At 34.2% G+C, this 21,701-nt stretch overlaps 1 protein-coding gene across 7 annotated transcripts in view; it reads right to left on the bottom strand.

Moving 5' to 3' along the window:
* The window catches only part of LOC145277762 (hemicentin-1-like), a 508,122-nt gene that overhangs the window by 120,747 nt on the left and 365,674 nt on the right, over window positions 1-21,701 (bottom strand). For 4 of the 7 annotated variants that reach the window (XM_080129486.1, XM_080129488.1, XM_080129492.1 and 1 more), the window contains 2 exons: window positions 3,569-3,593; window positions 564-712 (listed from right to left, as the gene is read on the bottom strand). In XM_080129486.1, the coding sequence (XP_079985612.1) occupies window positions 564-712; window positions 3,569-3,593 (174 nt within the window). The remainder of the gene's footprint in view (window positions 1-563; window positions 713-3,568; window positions 3,594-21,701) is intronic. The other 3 variants (XM_080129489.1, XM_080129490.1, XM_080129491.1) reach the window with 1 other exon arrangement.

Raw genomic sequence — 21,701 nt, 5'->3', positions numbered from 1 at the left:
ATTCCAAACTTAATAATTTCTATTTTTTTTTCAGGTGTTAGGGTTCATTTTTATTTTCTGATACAGATTACTTCTGTAATGTCAGTCTGTCACGCTAAAATCCGAAATAGCATGTTCATCAATAAATGTTCACATTTTATGGATACACTTTTTTTCTTAGATATGTCTAAGCATCTCTATAAGATGCTAAGTTCGTCTGTTGGTCTGTCACACATGATTCGGGAATACCATTTTCTGTGGTCCGTCATGCTCTAAATTGAAATAACATTTTGCGTAGTCTATTCCCACTCAAGTTCAAAAATAGAATTTTAATATATGCCCATACATCTTTAGCAGATGCTCTGTCTGCCAACCTGGATGCCACATTTATTTACAATTACAGTTGTGACTTAAAAAAATATTACAAGATGAAAAACCAAAACCATCTGTTAATATAAAAGGGAGGGGTGGGTTTTTTTAAGCATTGGGTTTTAATTAACATAAAATGCATACACACACGTGCCTCTTTTTGAATTGTGCTTGGTTTGTGGTGAGTCTACAACAAGCATGCTGTTAATACTTACACCCATTCGACATGCTTGTTTGCTTTTCATTCAGGTCATGCATATAAAGGCTTCCATCAACAGTATTTACGTAGACCATACCTGGGTTATCGTACCCCTGTCGATTGGCGATACCATTCGGGACACTTCCATTTGACATGTGGGGAAAACTGTAACAACAAAAACAGATTTTTATCAAAATTGGAATAAAGATTCCAGACATAAAGCTTAGTATCATTATATCTGGATTTTAATCTAAGTAAGGAGATATAAAAGTGGCGCAAAGAGAAAAAAAAAAGGCGAAAATTCGAAAGTATTTAGGTTTAGTTTTAGACGTAAGGTGTAGTATTAGGTTGGTGCAAAAATAATGTCGTTTTTGACTAAGTTGAACGTCAAATCACAACATTATTTTTGCACCAACATAATATATTATATCTTGAATTTCTAAAAGAAAAAAAAAAGTGATGCAAAACTATTTTGTTTAGGAGATTAATTTTACTCATCCTAGGACAGGTATCCTAGCAGTTTTAAATTTAAGAGTCAAAAAAGGAAAATTCGAAAGAATTTATGAGATTTAAATTTAAACATTTTGTAAGATATCTGGTTGATTTTATTGTAAAATTGAAACAAAGTTAATACTTCCGGGCAACACCAGATAGTTGGGTGCTCTTCCAATGTGATCTACTGAATGTTTTCTAATCCAATATATGATCTATCAAGTTATTAGGATTAGTTAGTTGGTTACGGTTAGAGTTAATGGGTAAATCCCATATTGGTTTGGTTGTTTTGATTTACCAACAGTTTTCAGGTTTTGTAATGTCGAATCCAGTCATTTTGGATACTTTTTATACGTCATGCTCTTTATTCATTTATTTGGTTTCGTTGTTGACTTTGTAGAGCATGATTGAGTTTTTGCAAAGAAAAACGAAAACAAAAAGCAATAACATCAATGTTTGGTGCATTTTAGGTCAGGAAGTCGGTATCTTCAGACAGCCTGATCTGGTAGCACCAGACCCATATTGGAATGTAAAAATTCGGTGATCCCATGTTGGATTAAAAACCACTCAGTAGGTCACATATGTTTGTATAATTGTTTATATAGCTTCACTAAATAGACTGTGACTATTTTTATATATTGAATAGAAAGCAATTCCTGGCTTAAATTTTCTCCTAAGTGAGAAAGAAACACAGTAACTTTCTCACGGGCCATGTTTGAAATGTTCGCAAGCCTCGTCCCCTTCCACACACCAAAAATGTAAATAAATGGAGAAATGTAGATAAAAAGGAGAAGAAAGGCAACGAAGGGGTGTGATTGGAAAATGAAGGAGTGGGAAATTGACAAAAAGGGAGCGAAAATAAAATAAGAAAATGATTGGATTTCTTTTTTGCCTTCTGTTGTCTACAAAATGGCCACTCAAGTAGAAATAAAGTAATCAAAGAGCAGAAATTTCTTATTCAAATCCGAAAATATTTCCCATATCGATCTAGGATTTTGACTCAAAGTTCTGCTTCAGTGAATCACAAAACAAAAAAAATTCTTCAATCAATTTTTATCCTAAACTCTCATTCTCTCTTTTTTTTTTTTTTTCCCCCCATCAACACTCCAGAAATGCCTAGGGATGTTTTTTAATAAATCATTTCAAACCTTAAAGAGGGAGGGTTCGCTTTACTATAGATATAACACAAAAATAATCATCAGCTGATCAGAAAGCCTTATCGATCGTATGAGACAGAATGATTAATCTTTTCTTTTTACATTTTCAAAATAGCCGATATTTAAACATTAAACCATTTTTTTCTATTAAGAGCCATTAGTATATTTTATACATGTTTTGTTGTATTGTCATCCATGAATTAGGATTAATGTTGATGATTTTTTTTTTTTACTATAGGAAATACTTCTTATCCCCATTAATAGCATGGAAACAAAGAGTAATATTTTACTAGGACTTTTTTTTATCCTTCATACTAAAAGGGGATGCTTTTGTTTACTATATAAGAAACATATTTCCAGGCAAGGATTGAGAAGCAGAGGTGAGACGTCAAAATGCTAGTGCCAGAGCCAGACGTTGTTCCAGACAGAAAAACCAATAAATTCTATAATGTTATTTCTATTTTGGATTTTCTATCCATTATGAATTTTCTATCAACAGTTACATTTTTTTTCTCTCTAAAGTCGAATATTTTGCAAGTAGAACTCATTTTGAAGGACTTGTCAATGAAGGTCATGACTGACAAGAATCATGATCACTCTTGCTCAATTGAGAAAGGTCCGTTCAAAAATTCTCTCCTTAGTAGAAAACTTTAAAATATCCCAGTAATTGGTAATTTTTTAACTACATGAAATAGATACGAGAACAATGTTCTGTTAATATTAAGTACTTCACTTCATTAGTAAACGATTTGTTTGCTAATTTAATCCTGGTTGACATTATAGGGTTGACTAAACTCATGATAGAAGAGCTAGTAAAAATACCGCAAACAGTGTCTGACTTTATTAATTAGGAATAATGGTTGTTCAGCTTGTAGTAAACAAATAAGGGGAGCCATTTCTGGTAAAACAAAATTCTTATATTTTGGAATATATTTTTAGATGAGGGTTAATTATTTGGAGTATTTAGACACATTCTCATCTTGGTTATTTTCATAAAATTACAGTCGTTGTGACCTCTCACATCTTAAGGTGGAGATTTTTTTAACTTTGTGATATAAGATTACCAAATTCCAAAAATTGCAACTTAAGAAAGACAGATGTTATCTCGGTTAAGAAATCGTAAATATAACAACGAACTTTATAATAGTGATTCGAATAATACTAATATACTTCTTCCTGCTTTTTATTTCCCTGCTCAAAATTCCATATAGTATCTTTAGCTCAGCAAATATTCACAAGCTCAAAAACATGAACTTGAAGATGGAGGTTACATCGACTGAAACGTCGTAGATATAACATTCAAGCTTATTCCAAATACGATAAATAATCCAAAACTTGTGGAATTAATTAATAACAAAAACAGAACACTCACCTCACTTCATTTCCGTATTGTTTTTCTGAAAGAAAAGAAAAAAAAAAATGAATACAAATTATATAAAAAAAAAAGATATTATGCATCATATACGGTTTCTAAAAATTTAATAAATATGGAGAGATCAAATTTTATTTGTCGTCTTGTAAATTCTTCATTTTATTGAACGACCTTCTGAAGCATTAGATTTGGATGTTTCACCGTTAAAGAATGTTGTTGTCTCTTTGAAAGTTTTTGTTCCAGGTCCTAATTTAATATGGTTGCCCAAAAGAAACAACTAATGAACAAACCGATACATCATCGCTATTGTTAGATGATTACAGAATCAACGTATGGAACTAAATATGGAAATCGAAATTGGTTGTCATCACCTATGAAACAATTATGCCTTGTAAAAATTATAACCCCATCCCCCAGGTATGGATATTAGCAACTTGTATTTAATAAATCGGTTACAATTATTTCCAATAGGTATTATTTTGATACTAAATAACATTAAAAAGGATTGGTATGCTGTACTCCCCACCCCCGCCAAAAAAAAAAAAATTTAAATAAAAATTTTTTTATTTTCAAAACAAAGAAAATTGTTAATAAATTTAAAAGATTAAAATTAAAAAAATAAAATTATGTTCTCTGCAAAAGAAAAAAAAAAATTCTTTGTTTGATGTAGGAAAACAAAATTTCAGCCCCCCTCCCTTTCTCAGCTTGATAGCAGTAAGGGCCTGGTTGAGGGGACAACGGATTCCCAGATTAGAATTACCCAAAACCTACTCACTGGCAATTCACATAACTCCACCCACCATTGGCAGAGGGTGCGGCATATGAATGACTTAACTTGTTTGGGAAAGTTGCAAGAATTTTCTTGCTGGGATTCAACATCTACTCTGAGCAACACGTCATGGGAGAGAGACTATAGAGTAGAGGATGAATGTGACATTTAACGTCCGCTTTCCCCCAACTCTACTATTTGGAACCCCGTTTACAGCCCCACCCCCGTGTTTTTTTTTTTTTTTTGTTTTACCAAATTCCATTTTGGCGCCAAAGTTAGTATGAAAAATAGGATATCCAATTTCAACAGTTGGCCTCTGCTTTTATTAAGCAACATCTGGAACCTTTTAAAAATGGTTTCTGTAGAAAAAGGCTCCATATTTTTAAATCCTTAAGGTTTTTCAAACATTCTTATCCGGATTTTGTACAATGAAAAGTGAAAAAGAAAAAAACAAAACTTTTGCTATAATAGACTAATCGTGCCTGATAAGCTTCTTACAGGTATGACCTTAATTTAGACTACATTCCAACAAGGATTGATTACATTTATAACCATTATATTAACTTGTTTCAAACTTCTTTCAGGAGTTATGGTGAGAAGTGAAAATGACATGGAATTCACAATCTAAGTTCAAAACCTATCAGGATTGAAAGGACAACAGTTCACTTTTACACTAATACAATCGGGGGTCAAAGGTATTAATAGACATACCTTCAAATTATGAGCAAATAGTTTATCTTCCATTAATTTTTTTTTTAAACAGGCTTTGTTTTGGGAACTGAATAACGGCCTATATGACATAATGGTTAGTGTTTTCTAATAGACTGGGAGACTGGCTTTATTCTTAGGTAGAGTCATGTTAAAGACTCAAAAAAATGATACTTCCTTGGAACTTACTATTATAAGTTGAGGATCCAAAGTAAGGGAGCAATCCAAAGAAGAGTGTGGTGCCCTTTCCTACATATTGATATAATAGCCTTCATGGTGTCCTCACCTACGGTCGATCCACTTATTTATAAATTACTTATAAATCTTCATATGGAGAAGACAGACAAAAAAAAAAAATCATTTTCTTCATCTTTTATTTCTTTGATCTTTCACTAATTATTAAGTGAAGAAAAAAAGTTTTTGCACCAGAGTCAATGATTTACTACACGTAAATTTATTTAAAATCTGTTTCAAAATCAAAATCATAATTGCCCACAACATTCCACTCAATGACCGAGTTGTTTTATAGCATATCAACCCTTTTGGATCATTTCACACCGACTCCATTTATTTTGGTAAAAGATTTTTGCTTGGGTACTTACTTCCGTCCCACAATAGGTAGATACAACTCATAGTCAGGAAAGTGGGACAGGTCAAGCAAGCACTCCTGATGGAGGAGTACTCTGACCTAGCAAAATTTTGCCTGGAGAGCTTCAGTAAGGTGGACCCCCTAGAACTACACAGGACTTTACTGATGTAGCCTCAGTCAACAGGGAAAAGGCCATTTCAAAAATGACCAATACACTGTTGACTTCGGAAGCTAGCGAAGCATGTACATGTTAAAAAGATTTTTATGCTCGAGGTCAATATTTTTTTTAATATTTAACAAATTATATTTCGTATATAAATAATATATAGATTCATTTATTTTCCATATGCATATATCGGTGACTCTTAAAAAAACGTTGAAATATCAGAACAGTCAGATGAAGCAACGGCATGACTATAGGGTGGATGTGGGAGAACCCATACACCGTCCAATTCTTCAAGCTTATTGGTTTACTAGTGGTATGCGATTTTGAATGGTCTTGTTGAAACAAAGCGTATCTTTGGTGAACAGTTTGGGTACATTTCAATCAGCTTGTAACGTTACCCAACACGTTGTAACCTCAGTCGCAAAGAAGACAAAAAATAAAAAACTTTGACTTTTTTTTTTTTTTTTATTGTACAATGATATTTATTTCCTAATTCTCCTACCACACGTCTTCTCATTACAGCTATGCATTTTGAACGTCATCCATGTCTCTAACATGATTGTCTTCTCGAACGTTCTCTCTTCTTTTTTGCCTTTTTTCTTACCATGACGTCATTTTACTCATGGCTCATACTTGCATATAGCTGTCTGCACTATGTTACAAACTTATCAGAGTGAAACTGCTTCCAGCAATAACTGATCAGATAGGACTTAAGTTTTCAATCAGAGAAATTTTTTAAACAGAAGCAATTTTTAATCTTTTGAAATGAAAAATTCTTGACAGTCACATCGATAGGTTAGCATTTTATTACTACTTCTACTAAACACTTATGGGTTTAAATCTATTAGACATTTCAGTAAATGTTCTGATAATCCTCTACAGTAACTAAGCTAAAAAGCAACCCGAAAGGGAAGCTTTTTTATCTGGCTCCAATTAATAAGAAACTTCATTACTAAGCACTTAACGCAGAAACATACTTGAAACCAGACTGTCAGTGCAAGGAGATTTGTCTAAAATTAGCTTACAATAAAGACCACTAACCAGGCAGGACTTAAGTTTTCTTGGCACCCTGACCTTACTAGTTGAGTCGGACTTATGAAGTACTTATATACATACTTCATAAGGAAAATGCCAATTCCAAAAATAAAAAAGAAAGTTCAAAAGAAACGCTACACAAGTAATTAAAAAAATTGCTACTAAAGATTACTAAGAAAATAAGGCTGAGTGGCAGCTGACCGGAAGGAAGTCAGCAAGAATTGCCAGAAACCATTTCAAGCAAAACTGAGTTTTATTTATAAATGCAAGTTGCAAACAAGTAGGATTTAGAGGATTTAATCGTTCAAAGGTTTTAGCAAATCTATATTTTTCATATATAACTAGTTCCGAGACTCTTACTAAAAGAAAGTTAATGTGTGAGTGTTTATTCTTCTGAATAGAAGGGAAAGTCTACAGTGAAGCAAGGATTGTGTAATCTTCACTTTTACATCTTCTGAACTGACATGGCTTAAGTCTAATAAAAAGTCCAAGATGATTGGAAACAATGCCGGGATAAGCAGAGAGACGTCTTACATACATAATAAAATAAATTCCGCAATTTTAAAGGATTACTGTCTAGAATAAAGTTCTACGAGAATTGTGAAATATATTTTTATTTATATTCAAACTTTTCAGAAGTTGAGCGCAAAAGAAACAGAGCGAAAGGAGGGTGGGTGAAAAAAGAGAAAGGAGAGGAACGGGGAGGGGGGAAGAAAAAAGTAAAACGAATGCAGGGAGGAAAACGGGTAAAAGAAAAGAGAAGGAGTGAAAAAGAGGCGAGAGAAAGAAGATAGCGTGAGAGTGAGGGGAGGGTGAAGAACGGCAGAGATAGAAACGAACGAGAGAGGGGGAGAGAAGGAAGAGGGAGGGAAAGAAAAAGAGAAAGAATGTGAATGTAAAAGACAAAGAAAAAGTGATTTGAAAAGAGTACACGAGGGAGCGACAATGTATTTCATAAAACCACTGAATGGAGAACATTATTAAAATAAAACTACTATAACAGATCAAAAATTGAACATTTTATTGATATTGTGATGTTAGTGTTTTTTTTTTGGTGATCTACAGAATATATTTTAGAAGCAGGGCACAGAGATTAAACTCCTGACCGTCATAACTTAAACAGAAGAGAATTTTTAAAATTACTAAAAAGGCAATTCAAACCATACAAGATGTCCCGAAGCACGGAATAAAAACAACCGGACTCGATTCCAATTTTGACAAATGGCACCTGAAGAGGACAGAAGAGTATATTTGCCAAAAAATATACATATGACAATCTAGATGCTGACAATAGTTTGAGATGCAGTAGAAATAATAAAAATTCTTCAGCTCTGAATCTGCCCATCACTGTCTATCTGATGCACATTTAGCCCTTATCCTCGAGTGGCCTTCGAGCCTTGAGAAATGGTTACTTCTTGGTAAAGTAAAAAGTAAAATAGGTAACATAACATATATAGTCTTGGAAATTTTTTTTTTTTTTTACTTTTAAAACTACATAAAAAAATTAATTTTTGTTTAATCTATCGTTGAAAAATATTTGTCAGTAAATCAATTAAATCCTGCAATCGCTGAATCTATCTGCTATCATTATTTAAAATTGGTCCTAATGTTATTTCAGAGATCAGTTGTTTACCATGAAACTAATATATATATATATATATATATATATATATATATATATATATATATATATATATATATATATACTAATTGATGATATATAGTGTTTATTAATGATCCACAAGATATTCATTATCAGAAAATATGAACTTGTGGCCTTTTGGTTAGGAGAAAAGTGGAGTATCTGTCCTTATACTACTCCTCATTTATTATGTCTTCGGTTAATGAAAGAAATCTTTTTTTTATGCTTTAGAACCTTATGAAAACAACAAATAAGATGAAAACGTTCATCTGAATGACCCAAATATGACAAAGTTATTGTTTGACAATAAACAAGTAAACATCTTAAAACTACAAAAAGTGCAGAAATTTTAAATATTATTAAACCAGCATAAGAATAGTGAACACGGTGATATTGCCTTCAAGATTCTGGAGAAGCATGCTGAATCAAATAAAAAATGAATTATGAAAAAAAAAAAAAAAGAAGAATTATTCACACTATTGTTCTCATCTTGTGTTATTTTCACAACGTTTCGGTTGATTTAACCTCCGATCTTCTTCAGGTGTATCTTCTCAAACTTTCAAACTCGGAAATCTGCACAGAATTTCGAACAGAACCTTTTATTTAATTCCCAGGAGTAGCACGCTCTCTTTCCGTCAGCCATGACTGGATAGAAAGATTCCCGATTTCGACAAGATACACCTGAAGAAGGTCAGAGGTTACATCCACCGAAACATTCGAAAATATATATATTCGTATCTTATTTTGCTGACTGATTTTAGATTTTTGCGGCTACATATAGCTAGTTTTGCTGACTAGCTATTATTTCGCAAAATGTAATACTTGAAAGATTAATTTCAAAACAAACATTTAGTTCATCACTTTGTCGACAAGGAACAAAATCTTTCTCATCCATACAAACATTAACATTTTGGTAATTTTAATGCAAATTTATTTAGCTGGCAAATGTGATCGTAAAGAAAAGAAAAGAAATAATAAATGAATTTGTCTTTTCACTTGCAATTTAGAAATAGATCGCAATTTGTTAAAAATCAAGTCGGAGGGAGTGTTCTAAAAAAAGGCACATTTGAACACAGTTGCTGAACATAAAATTATATTGCAGAACAACAACAAAAAGCATGTTATTAAAATGAAAATTATAAAAAGAAACAAATAGTTAATTAATAAAATGTCCTTTTTAAAACCAATATGCTGATCAGTTAATTTTGCGACTGATATCGCATATGCACTAATATATATATATATATATATATATATATATATATATATATATATATATATATATATATATATATATGCGGTGCGTCTGTTGTGTTCAATTAACTTGAAATACAGCGTTTTGATTTTACCATTAGTTCGAGAATGGAATTCAGATTCTTCATTTAATCATTTGAATTTCAAGTGTTTGAAGCAGTAAAAGGAATGCTATCTTACCTGGTTCCATGGCCACAAGTTGAGATTCAGATATGAGAAAACGAGAGGAAGAAAATCAGGTTCTCGGGATGTATTGTGACTGATGGGCAGGCTGCAAAATGAGACACTAGCCAGCAGCAGCAGTAACTTTTAAGGAATACTTAAAGAACCTTGCGAAACCCAGAACCGCTTCCCACCCCCACTCACTTGTAAGGGCATATAGCGCGTAAAGGAGGAGGAGGTCAGCAGAGGGAGAGAGGAATTTGAAGTTTATTATCTCATAGAAAGCAGAGAGTTGGGAATTAGAATCTTGAAAAAGAATTCCTTTCCCTTTGAATAAAGACAAATACTCTCTCTCTCATTATATATATATATATATATATATATATATATATATATATGAGAAAGAGAGAGAGAGAGAGACAGGGGGGAGAGAGAGAGGAGGAGGAGTTAAAAGTATCTTAAAATGATATAAAAAGAAAGTAAAAGAATGCCAGAGAAACAAAGAATTGTTTATGTAACCCAAAAGAGGGTGCCGGATGGGGGTAACTCGTGGTGGCAGTAAAGTTTGGCGGCGGTGGCGGTGGTGGAGACCTGAAGGCAAAGGAGTTTGAGATTCAAAGGAAGTATTGGATGATGTTTGTTGTCGTTTTTTTTTCTTTTTTTTTCTATTTTGGTTAGTTTGGTTAGCTGGTTTTTGAAAGTCAGTAATGTAGAGGGTATCGCAACGACACCCACCACCACTGCTTCCTGTTGTTGACAAAGTGGAGACAGCTTGAAAGGGGAGGGTCCCTGTGAAAGATACGTCTCCAAGAGTTTGCTTATCTGTTTGCGTTAAAAACAGCCAAGAAGATAAGTTAAGGAAAGCCAATCTGACCTGTTGATGTGTGTGTGTGTGTCTAAGAAAAGAAAGGCTGGAAAAGGGACACAGAAACAAACAAAGGAGGAGAAAGAAAGAGAGCGAGAAAGATAAAAAGCATAAAAAACAGTAAATGCGAGAGAGAGAAGAAAAAGCAAGTAAAAGGGAGCAAGAAAAAGATAGATGGTTTTGAGAGTAAAAAATATATATATATAGCGAGAGAGAGAGAGGGCTAGCTAGTTAGCAGGAGAGAGAGGGGGCTAGCTAGTTAGCAGGAGAGAGAGAGAGGTAGCTAGTTAGCAAGAGAGAGAGAGGTAGCTAGTTAGCAAGAGAGAGAGAGGTAGCTAGTTAGCAAGAGAGAGAGAGCTAGCTAGTTAGCAAGAGAGAGAGAGAGAGCTAGCTAGTTAGCAAGAGAGAGAGAGAGAGCTAGCTAGTTAGCAAGAGAGAAAGAGAGAGCTAGCTAGTTAGCAAGAGAGAGAGAGAGCTAGCTAGTTAGCAAGAGAGAGAGAGAGCTAGCTAGTTAGCAAGAGAGAGAGAGAGAGAGCTAGCTAGTTAGCAAGAGAGAGAGAGAGAGAGCTAGCTAGTTAGCAAGAGAGAGAGAGAGAGAGCTAGCTAGTTAGCAAGAGAGAGAGAGAGCTAGCTAGTTAGCAAGAGAGAGAGAGAGCTAGCTAGTTAGCAAGAGAGAGAGCTAGCTAGTTAGCAAGAGAGAGAGAGAGCTAGCTAGTTAGCAAGAGAGAGAGAGAGAGCTAGCTAGTTAGCAAGAGAGAGAGAGAGAGCTAGCTAGTTAGCAAGAGAGAGAGAGAGAGCTAGCTAGTTAGCAAGAGAGAGAGAGAGAGCTAGCTAGTTAGCAAGAGAGAGAGAGAGAGCTAGCTAGTTAGCAAGAGAGAGAGAGAGAGCTAGCTAGCAAGAGAGAGAGAGCTAGCTAGCAAGAGAGAGAGAGAGAGAGCTAGTTAGCAAGAGAGAGAGAGAGCTAGCTAGTTAGCAAGAGAGAGAGAGAGAGAGCTAGCTAGTTAGCAAGAGAGAGAGAGCTAGCTAGTTAGCAAGAGAGAGAGAGCTAGCTAGTTAGCAAGAGAGAGAGAGAGAGCTAGCTAGTTAGCAAGAGAGAGAGAGAGAGCTAGCTAGTTAGCAAGAGAGAGAGAGAGAGCTAGCTAGTTAGCAAGAGAGAGAGAGAGAGCTAGCTAGTTAGCAAGAGAGAGAGAGAGCTAGCTAGTTAGCAAGAGAGAGAGAGAGCTAGCTAGTTAGCAAGAGAGAGAGAGCGCTAGCTAGTTAGCAAGAGAGAGAGAGAGCTAGCTAGCTAGTTAGCAAGAGAGAGAGAGCTAGCTAGTTAGCAAGAGAGAGAGAGAGAGCTAGCAAGTTAGCAAGAGAGAGAGAGAGAGCTAGCAAGTTAGCAAGAGAGAGAGAGAGAGAGCTAGCAAGTTAGCAAGAGAGAGAGAGAGCTAGCAAGTTAGCAAGAGAGAGAGAGCTAGCAAGTTAGCAAGAGAGAGAGAGCTAGCAAGTTAGCAAGAGAGAGAGAGCTAGCAAGTTAGCAAGAGAGAGAGAGAGCTAGCAAGTTAGCAAGAGAGAGAGAGAGCTAGCAAGTTAGCAAGAGAGAGAGCTAGCAAGTTAGCAAGAGAGAGAGCTAGCAAGTTAGCAAGAGAGAGAGCTAGCAAGTTAGCAAGAGAGAGAGCTAGCAAGTTAGCAAGAGAGAGAGAGAGAGCTAGCAAGTTAGCAAGAGAGAGAGAGCTAGCAAGTTAGCAAGAGAGAGAGAGAGAGAGAGCTAGCAAGTTAGCAAGAGAGAGAGAGCTAGCAAGTTAGCAAGAGAGAGAGAGAGAGAGCTAGCAAGTTAGCAAGAGAGAGAGAGAGAGAGCTAGCAAGTTAGCAAGAGAGAGAGAGAGCTAGCAAGTTAGAGAGAGAGAGAGCTAGCAAGTTAGAGAGAGAGAGAGCTAGCAAGTTAGCAAGAGAGAGAGAGAGAGCTAGCAAGTTAGCAAGAGAGAGAGAGAGAGCTAGCAAGTTAGCAAGAGAGAGAGAGCTAGCAAGTTAGCAAGAGAGAGAGAGAGAGCTAGCAAGTTAGCAAGAGAGAGAGAGAGCTAGCAAGTTAGCAAGAGAGAGAGAGAGCTAGCAAGTTAGCAAGAGAGAGAGAGAGCTAGCAAGTTAGCAAGAGAGAGAGAGAGAGCTAGCAAGTTAGCAAGAGAGAGAGAGAGCTAGCAAGTTAGCAAGAGAGAGAGAGAGAGCTAGCAAGTTAGCAAGAGAGAGAGAGAGCTAGCAAGTTAGCAAGAGAGAGAGAGAGAGCTAGCAAGTTAGCAAGAGAGAGAGAGAGCTAGCAAGTTAGCAAGAGAGAGAGAGAGCTAGCAAGTTAGCAAGAGAGAGAGAGAGCTAGCAAGTTAGCAAGAGAGAGAGAGAGCTAGCAAGTTAGCAAGAGAGAGAGAGCTAGCAAGTTAGCAAGAGAGAGAGAGCTAGCAAGTTAGCAAGAGAGAGAGAGAGCTAGCAAGTTAGCAAGATGGAGAGAGAGCTAGCAAGTTAGCAAGAGAGAGAGAGCTAGCAAGTTAGCAAGAGAGAGAGAGCTAGCAAGTTAGCAAGAGAGAGAGAGAGCTAGCAAGTTAGCAAGAGAGAGAGCTAGCAAGTTAGCAAGAGAGAGAGCTAACAAGTCAGCAAGAGAGAGAGCTAACAAGTCAGCAAGAGAAAGCGAGAGAGCTAGCTAGTCAGCAAGAGAAAGCGAGAGAGCTAGCTAGCTAGCTAGCAAGAGAGATAGCAAGCTAGGGAGAGAGAGAGAGAGAGAGAGAGAGAGAGAGAGAGAGAGACAGTGAGTAAAAACTGTCGATTCAAAATTCCATGAAAAATGGGGACATTCCAGCTGTTATGGCTCCAAAGTTTTAAATTTCCTCAAACTATTTCCCATTTTCTTGTCCCCTTCTTGAAAGAGATAGAAAAGTTTCCCATCTTAACGGGTGGATCAAGGGATCAACTTTTTTTGTTGAGAGAAGGAGGAGGTTGTGGAGAAAGAAGAATTTATGCAAGACTGAAGACAGCAAAATCTCACATTACTTAAGATAGCAAGCAGTAAGAGAAAACAATAAATAAAAATAAATAACAAAAACTGCAAAAGACGAAAGAAAAGTCGGTTAGGTCACTTTCCTCTTTAGAATTTGTAACTGAAGAAAGATATGGGTATTGACGTAGAAGGCCCGTAAAAGGTAGAATATGATTGGCTAATGTAACTTGAGCTATCAAGTATAAACCAATCCCCATTTACAGAAGTTCACGTGGAATATATATATTCACGCACACATTAGAAGAAAAGAGGTCCCATGAAAGATTAAATTAATTTGTCTCCTTCAAACACAATGGTATTGCATCACTTTTATGTCTCCCTTCAAAGACTAAAAATCAAGATATAGTATTAAATTTTATGTCTAGAATCCTTATTCTAATTTTGATCCAAATCAATCACACGATTTTAAATCTTAGAAAATGTCTAAAATTAGACGTTTAAGCATAAGGGTCCTTAATAAAAAATTGAAATTCAGCGAATCTCGCTTAATTGGTTTCTAATGACCTTCGATCATGTTCGGTCGGTGTTCATCTGAAATATTTGAATCATCAAATGGAAGGATATTCCCATATTATGTTCCCTTAAAAACTTTTACAAAATACCCCATTATTTATTAATTAATGTCTAAACAGGTTGACACACCGATTTCTGCTAGATAACCGTTAAGCAATATTAAGCCTGCACCGAAGATAATGGAATGCCTTTTGGATACGCTCGCATCTATCGATGTTTACCAGAACTGTTTATGAATTCATTGCATTTTTACTATATATCTGAATTTACCAGTAGTGAGGCCCGTAGGCAAAAAAAATCCTTGTTTATATATATATATATATATATATATATATATATATATATATATATATATATTTGTTATGTAGCATATAATTTATGTTTGTATTTAGTATTTATTATATAGATAAAGAAATTACAACTAATACATGTTCAGTGTTTGTTTCAAGTCGAATAATAAGCTTCCATGAAAAGAAAATGTTAATGATTATTATATATTTGAGCGTCTGTAGATTTGTGGTGTAGCAAAAATAAAAATATTTATCATATGTTACTAATCAAAACAAAAACTGTTAGTCGGATATACAAAGAAAATAAAAATCAATTATAAAAAATATATATATTTATTTATCAAAATATGAAATTATATGAGCATTACCATGCATATTAATATTTGGTATGCAATTTTTCTTTATGAAGCTCTACCGATCAAACAAATAGGAGAAAATATCTCACTTTACCATATATATATATGTTTATGAAGCTATACCGATCAAACAAATAGGAGAATATATATATAAGAGAAAGAAAATTAAAACTGTAAGTTGATCTTTACAATCAAAATTTATTGTTCGACTGAATACTCCAAGAAACAATCTACAAAGTCCTTATTCTGCGAAGTTTTAAGAATGCTATTCTTCTATTTTTCTCATTAGAGGACAGAAAGAAATTAGCAAATTATAGTTGTAGCAATGCTAGAATTTGCTAGTTGTGGCATTAAATGAAACTCCGCGGAATAAGGACTTTGTAAAATGTTCTTGGAGTATTCAGCCGAACAATAACTTTTGACTGTAAAGTTCAACTTACGGTTTTAATTTTCTTTGTCTTATAATAAGCTCTACTCTCTATTGCGTATTGAGCTTTTTTAAATTCGGTTGGGATTAAACTATCTATATATAAACACTGGTATTTATATTAAATTATAGTTTACCATTACGTATATCTATATCAGGTAAACAGTACATCCTTTCGATTTCATTACTTAATTATATATAATTATGCTGTTTTTTTTACTATAATAATTAAATACCTACAGACACTAGTGTTTCATCCTTTCGGGAATCTTCAGTGCACTAGTATATATATATATATATATATATATATATATATATATATATATATATATACACACACACATACACGCGCTTGTAAACAGATATAGATTTATAATGTATATATTCAAAGTTGTTCCAAATTGCCACAATTAAGCTCAATAGAAATGGATTTACACTTTCAGAGCATATAACTTTATTATATATATATGGTTTTCCTGATTTGTTTGGTATATTCATTCCATTCAATGAAACACGTGTAAGACGAAGCAATAAAGCAATATGAATGTGAATTAAGTGTATACTTCAGTGACTTTGGAATGTTTATATGAGATTACTGGAGCATTATTTTTCTGTTATACTTGGTTTTTTGGTAATTATTATACTTTTCTTTCCTTCTGTGTATTGAATCATGTTTTGGCTTTCAGTTGTATAATTGCAATTGTGTCGTTCTATTATATTTAGCGAAGTTGTAGACGAAAATAAAAAAAAGGTTGTGCATATTTGTAAGGGTTAAAAGAACATAGACTGGGGTAACAATAGAAGAGAAGAAAAAGAGGAAGTAAAAAAAAAAAGCTAAATCTTTTGAAGACAAAAAATGTAAAAAGAGGGGACTTCTATAAATAAAAAACAGGAAGAAACACTAAGGAAATTGTTGTATCGCCTTGTCTTCCTGTTAGTTTTTAATCATGAAAATGTGACCAGTTTCCTTTGTGTACTTTTCAACTGAATGACACTAAATGCCGTCACACACAAAGCATCGGATATTTTAGTTTTTGATAGCTTTAACTTAAGGAAAGCTACTTTTTTTTCTAGGAGATCATCATTTATCAAAATCCAAAGGCCATCTATATATATAACAGCAGAAATGTGTGTTAGTGCGCACGCGCGTGTGTGTGTGTGCATTTTTGTGCATGTCCGCCAAAGGCTTTTATCGCCGGGTTTCTTCTTAAACTTTTTATATGCTGTCTAAATCATAATATCTATGACTTAAGAATGGGGGTCGCGCGTGTATTTTTTTTTTTTCCAGATTTTTAGATCGCCGCGTGTTTCTTTCACTATTCGGTATAAAAAAGGGAAATTGGATTCGAATTGGCCGGGTGGTCTCCAGAAAGCGATGTAAACGTTTGATCAATGTCGGCTTTTCACCGTCATATCAGACGTTTGCTTTCCTTTAGGCAACACTCTAATAAACGAGGGAGCTGCTTTTCCTCTCCAAAGTTGGGTTTTCACCTTATTAAAAACTGTTCTGTAGAAAATGTTAACTGCTGAATAGCCATTGCTTACGTCGTCGTAAATCTTAACTCCGCGACTTCTATTTGACCCCATTAAGCGGGCACCTGTCAATCCTACTTAAATTCAAACGTCTTTCACTTACTCTTTCTTGCTGGTCGAACGGTTAAGGTCTCACGTTTTTATTCCCAACTTCGCCTCAGGGCTTCGGGTTCGATCTTAACTACCTACCCAAAACTTTTATTTTTATTTAAGAGCGCACACACCTCTAAACACCCGGGCAATGCCGGGTACCCCCGCTAATTCGAGAATAAAGATTAATGAGAATCATGTTGCAGGCGAGACAACACTGTGATAGTTGGTAATGGTGAAAAAACGGGGTAAACATTTAATCAAGAAGAGGCTCAACAGGAACTTTTACATTGGACTTGAAAACGGCCATGTTATAGTCAACTGAGAAGCAGCCGTGCAGTATTATGCTCCACAGACGACTAGTTTTAGAAAATAAGCTTCATTCATAGAATTAACATTTAGTTGTAAGCCCAGATATTTAGTTCTCTCTCACTATAAGAACTGTGACACCAAGATCAGAGAGCACAGATAGATTTGCCAGTGGTTGTGTAGCTAGACAAGTGTTTTCTTGTGAATGACTTTGTAGGTTTATAATACAAACAGCAACTCTCTACACGTATTTATTAAAATCGGCTTTTTTTATTTACTGATAATGTTAATCATTATTTGTCATCTGTTAACCCACACTGATGAATTGTAAAGCAACGAAACAGCTGTGTGTACAACAATATTCTATATAAATGTTAAATAAAGTCAAATGTTTTTACTTTACTTTTATCTTTACGCCAATTCTACAAAAATGAAAAGTGAAGCAATTCAAAACTGTATGATGCTAATTATTAATGCAGGTGTAAGATTAGCTCAATGGATAGTATTTTAAGTCCCATAGAGATCATATCATATAACTTGGAAGAATACAAAATTAATGGCATAATTACTATCATGAAACATAATGAGTTTACTTTGTTATGATGTATTAAAAAACTTTTTAACAAAATATTTCAGGACAATCTGTTCACAAATGTTTTCTTGGTGTTGAATAGTTATGAATTTTGTATTCTTCCGAATGAAAAATAAAAAGGTTTGAGAGAAAAAAAAAAAAAAAAAGGTAGGTTTTAAGCAAATTTATTTAAAAAAAGAAATTGTTTATTTCGGTTATGAAATTTCTTAAATATTTAAATACATAATGTAAAAAAAAAAAAAAAAACATATCGAGCATGCAGGGTCCCCCCTCTACTAGTGAAAAATTACTTTCACCAAATTACATTTGTGTAAAAAAAAAAAAAAAAAATCCAAGTTATGGTTATTGTAAAAAGTGCGAACAGACAAACTGAAGTGGATTACTAGATCTAATCTCTCCTTTGTCAGGGGACCAAAAAGTGACTTGTTAGCAGCCTGATTATGCTAAACAATGAATAAGGTTGTAGTTGCAACATATGCACATGTAGCCAAAATGTTGGTTTAAAGAATAATCTATATATATATAAAAGCGAAAATGTGTGTGTGTGTGTGTGTATTTTTGTGTATGTCCACAAAAGGTTTTTTCGCAGGGATTCTGGGGGGGGGGGTTACTATTTCTTATAACTTTTTATATGCTATCAAGATCATAATATGTAACACTTACGAAATGCCGTCGTAAAAATCTTTTATCTTACAAAATTCGCGCTGTGAATTCGCTTTCTCTCTACTGCTGCTGCTGCTGCTATGGCATGAGATTTGACCTAGAAAACCACCTGGGTTTATAAACACTTATTTTCGACTCATTTAAAGTGACTGTTTTCGCGGATTCATGTTATGTCATCAGACTATTTATTTCAAGGCTTTAGGTTCGAGCCTACCTTCGTCCTAAAACTTTTTTGTTTTTGTTCGTTTTTTAAATATTTAAACAGGGTTATTACTTCGCTTATTCTTTTGTTTTGATTTACCCCCCCTCCAACACACACACCTCTAAACACCCGACCAACGCCGGGTACCCCCGCTAGTCTGTTATATAAATCTTACCTGTCTGTTTAAATGTATGTATGCCTAAAACTTTCAACAGAGATCGGTATCATTTTGAAGCTCGACCCTTCGGACAACAATCGAAAAATTGGCTTAAAACATTAATTCCTTCACCCTTAACTCGGCACTTTTCTACAAGGAGGGGTCGCTTTTTTCGCAGATATTTTCGAAAGTCATCCCCTCTTTTCGATTGACTAGCCTTAATTTAAACTTTCGCTACTTCTGGTTTGGTGATAGATTCAATGGCAAAGACATCACGTTTTGTTTTTCACATTCTTTTCCTCCTTCGCGATACAGGTTCGACCCTGCATGTCTACTACCACTTTCTTTTTTTTTGCTCAACACACATCTCCAAACACCTCGGCAACGCCAGGCACCCAGGCTAGTTATATATATATAAAAACTAGAGCAAGCATAGAATAAAAACTAATGTTTTGAAACGTTAGTTTTCATTCTATGCTTGTTCGAAGCTTTACCTGATCCTATCACATTATTAAAGAATAAATATTCTCTAATTAAATAATTGAACATTATAGAATTTCTTTCTACCAAACAAAATCAATGATTATATATATATATATATATATATATATATATATATATATATATATATAAATAATGGATGCAATAAGTATCCGATACAAAGCAAAAAGTTGATTTATTTTTATTACACGAAAACAAAAACAATAACAAAATGCTATTCTAATGTATTTTTGTATGATAAATACAAATCTCGTATGAAAAATCATATATAATCACGCATTCACTAGATAATTACATAAATGTCATATCTAAGGTTCAAAAAGTATCCAACACAAAAAAAAGTATTAGATTTTAGTAATATGGCCTTTACTTGCCATAACAGCTTCTAAACGTTTGCGATACTTCCTTACAAGATTGTTACAAATGTTAACTGGAATTTTATTCCACTCTTCTTGGCAGATTCGTTTAAGTTCTGTCAGATTCCTCGGATCTCTCTTGTGTACCATCAACTTCAACTCTAGCCACAGATTTTCAATTGGGTTGAGGTCAAGTGACTTGGCCATCCTAATACCTTTATTTCCTTCTCCTGAAACCATGTGGTAGTTGCCTTAGCCGTGTACTTGGAATCGTTGTCTTTCTGGAATAGCCAACCATTATGCAAGTTCAAATCCTCTGCAGACTTCGAGAGATTATCGTCAAGTATAGCCCAATACATTTGAGAATTCATTTTCCCTTCTATGATGTGAAGTTTTCCAGGGCCGGCTAAAGACAACCTCAAACCATTATACTTCCACCTCCAAACTTCACTATAGGGATGGTATTCTTTGGGTCAAACGCTGAGTTCTTCTGCCTCCAGACATGACTTACATTATTTTGACCAAATAACTCAATTTTCGTTTCATCTGACCATAATATTTTATCTCAAAAACTTGAAAGTTTCTTCAAATGTTCTTTGGAAAATTTCAGACTATTCTTGATATGAATCCGCTTTAATAAAGGAATTTTTCTTGATTTCCGCTACATGAATCCTTTCTTTCGAAGCACTGTCCTAATTGTATTCTTGCATACACATGCCCCAGATGCTTCTAATGTTTTTTGGAGTTCAGAACGAGTTATTCATGGATCATTCTTCATATCACGGATCAAAAGTGGAACAGTACGGTTAGACATTTTGGAAAGACGCCCTGAACATGACAGATTTGAAGTGCACTGGTAGGACTTCCATCTACAAATCGTGTCATCGATGGTCGAAATTGAGATATTCAATATTATTGAAATTTTTCTATGCCCTGAACCATCCATGTGTAGCTGAACAATTAATTTTCTTGTCTCTTCCGACAATTCTTTAGTTTTAGATATTGTATAAACAGTGCGAGTAGATTGACCAAAATAAATAATACGTCTTCAAGAGTTATTTGGATTTATGTAACTCTCTGAACCATCACATGACAAATATTAATACTATTTAAGATACACCCAATATGCTAACTTGTTATGAAAAGTGACCACATGTTGGATTTAGGGAATCATGAAACGCATCCATCTGGGTCTATGAAAATCAAACGCGAAATAACTCCTAGCTTACAGGGGAAATAACCCGTACAGCTTGAATAAATAAATTCCGGTTTTAAACTTAACTGCTCTCAGTTAATGATTGAAAATATTAAATATAAATTAAAAATAAACTTTAAATAGTATTTCTAAATAGAACATTTAACACGATTCTATTGACACTGATCTTATTTTATTAAAACAGATTTTGTTTTATGTAATATGCAAATAAGGTCATTGGATGCAGATTTCTTTTGAATAAATAGTATATACAAAAAATCACGTTGGAATAAAAGTGCATTTAAGTCATTTTTCAGTATGAACAGAGTACTTTTGTACATAATTAAATCGTAAACAGACAGACAGACGGGTCTATTCTTATACAAATTTACTTTATAATATTGTGTATGTATATATACACATAGCCCCACCGACCCAACCAGATAAAAAACCTGTTAGTAATGATTTACTAAATAATCTTTCTTTTTAAAACTAACACAAATGATACTTTTCAAAAAAAAAAAAAAAAAAAATTGGAGACAAATTGAAAATTAGATTAGGGTTCTTGAAAACTTAACGACTGCTGCTGATAATATTATAAGAGTAAAAAGGATTTAATTGTGTGCAGAGTTGGATTGTTCTTGGTTGAAGGAATTGTAAGTACTAAAAGAGGAGAAATAGGAAGAGGTGGACGGAGTGAGAGAGAGAGAGAGATAGATAGAGAGTTTGAGAGAGAGAGA

This window comes from Euprymna scolopes, chromosome 6 (assembly GCF_053919585.1).
Source record: "Euprymna scolopes isolate OS-2025 chromosome 6, ASM5391958v1, whole genome shotgun sequence".
Taxonomy (NCBI): Eukaryota; Metazoa; Mollusca; class Cephalopoda; order Sepiida; family Sepiolidae; genus Euprymna; species Euprymna scolopes.
The sequence above is the reverse complement of the archived record's forward strand: the minus strand, read 5'-3'. Positions and strand labels throughout refer to the sequence as shown.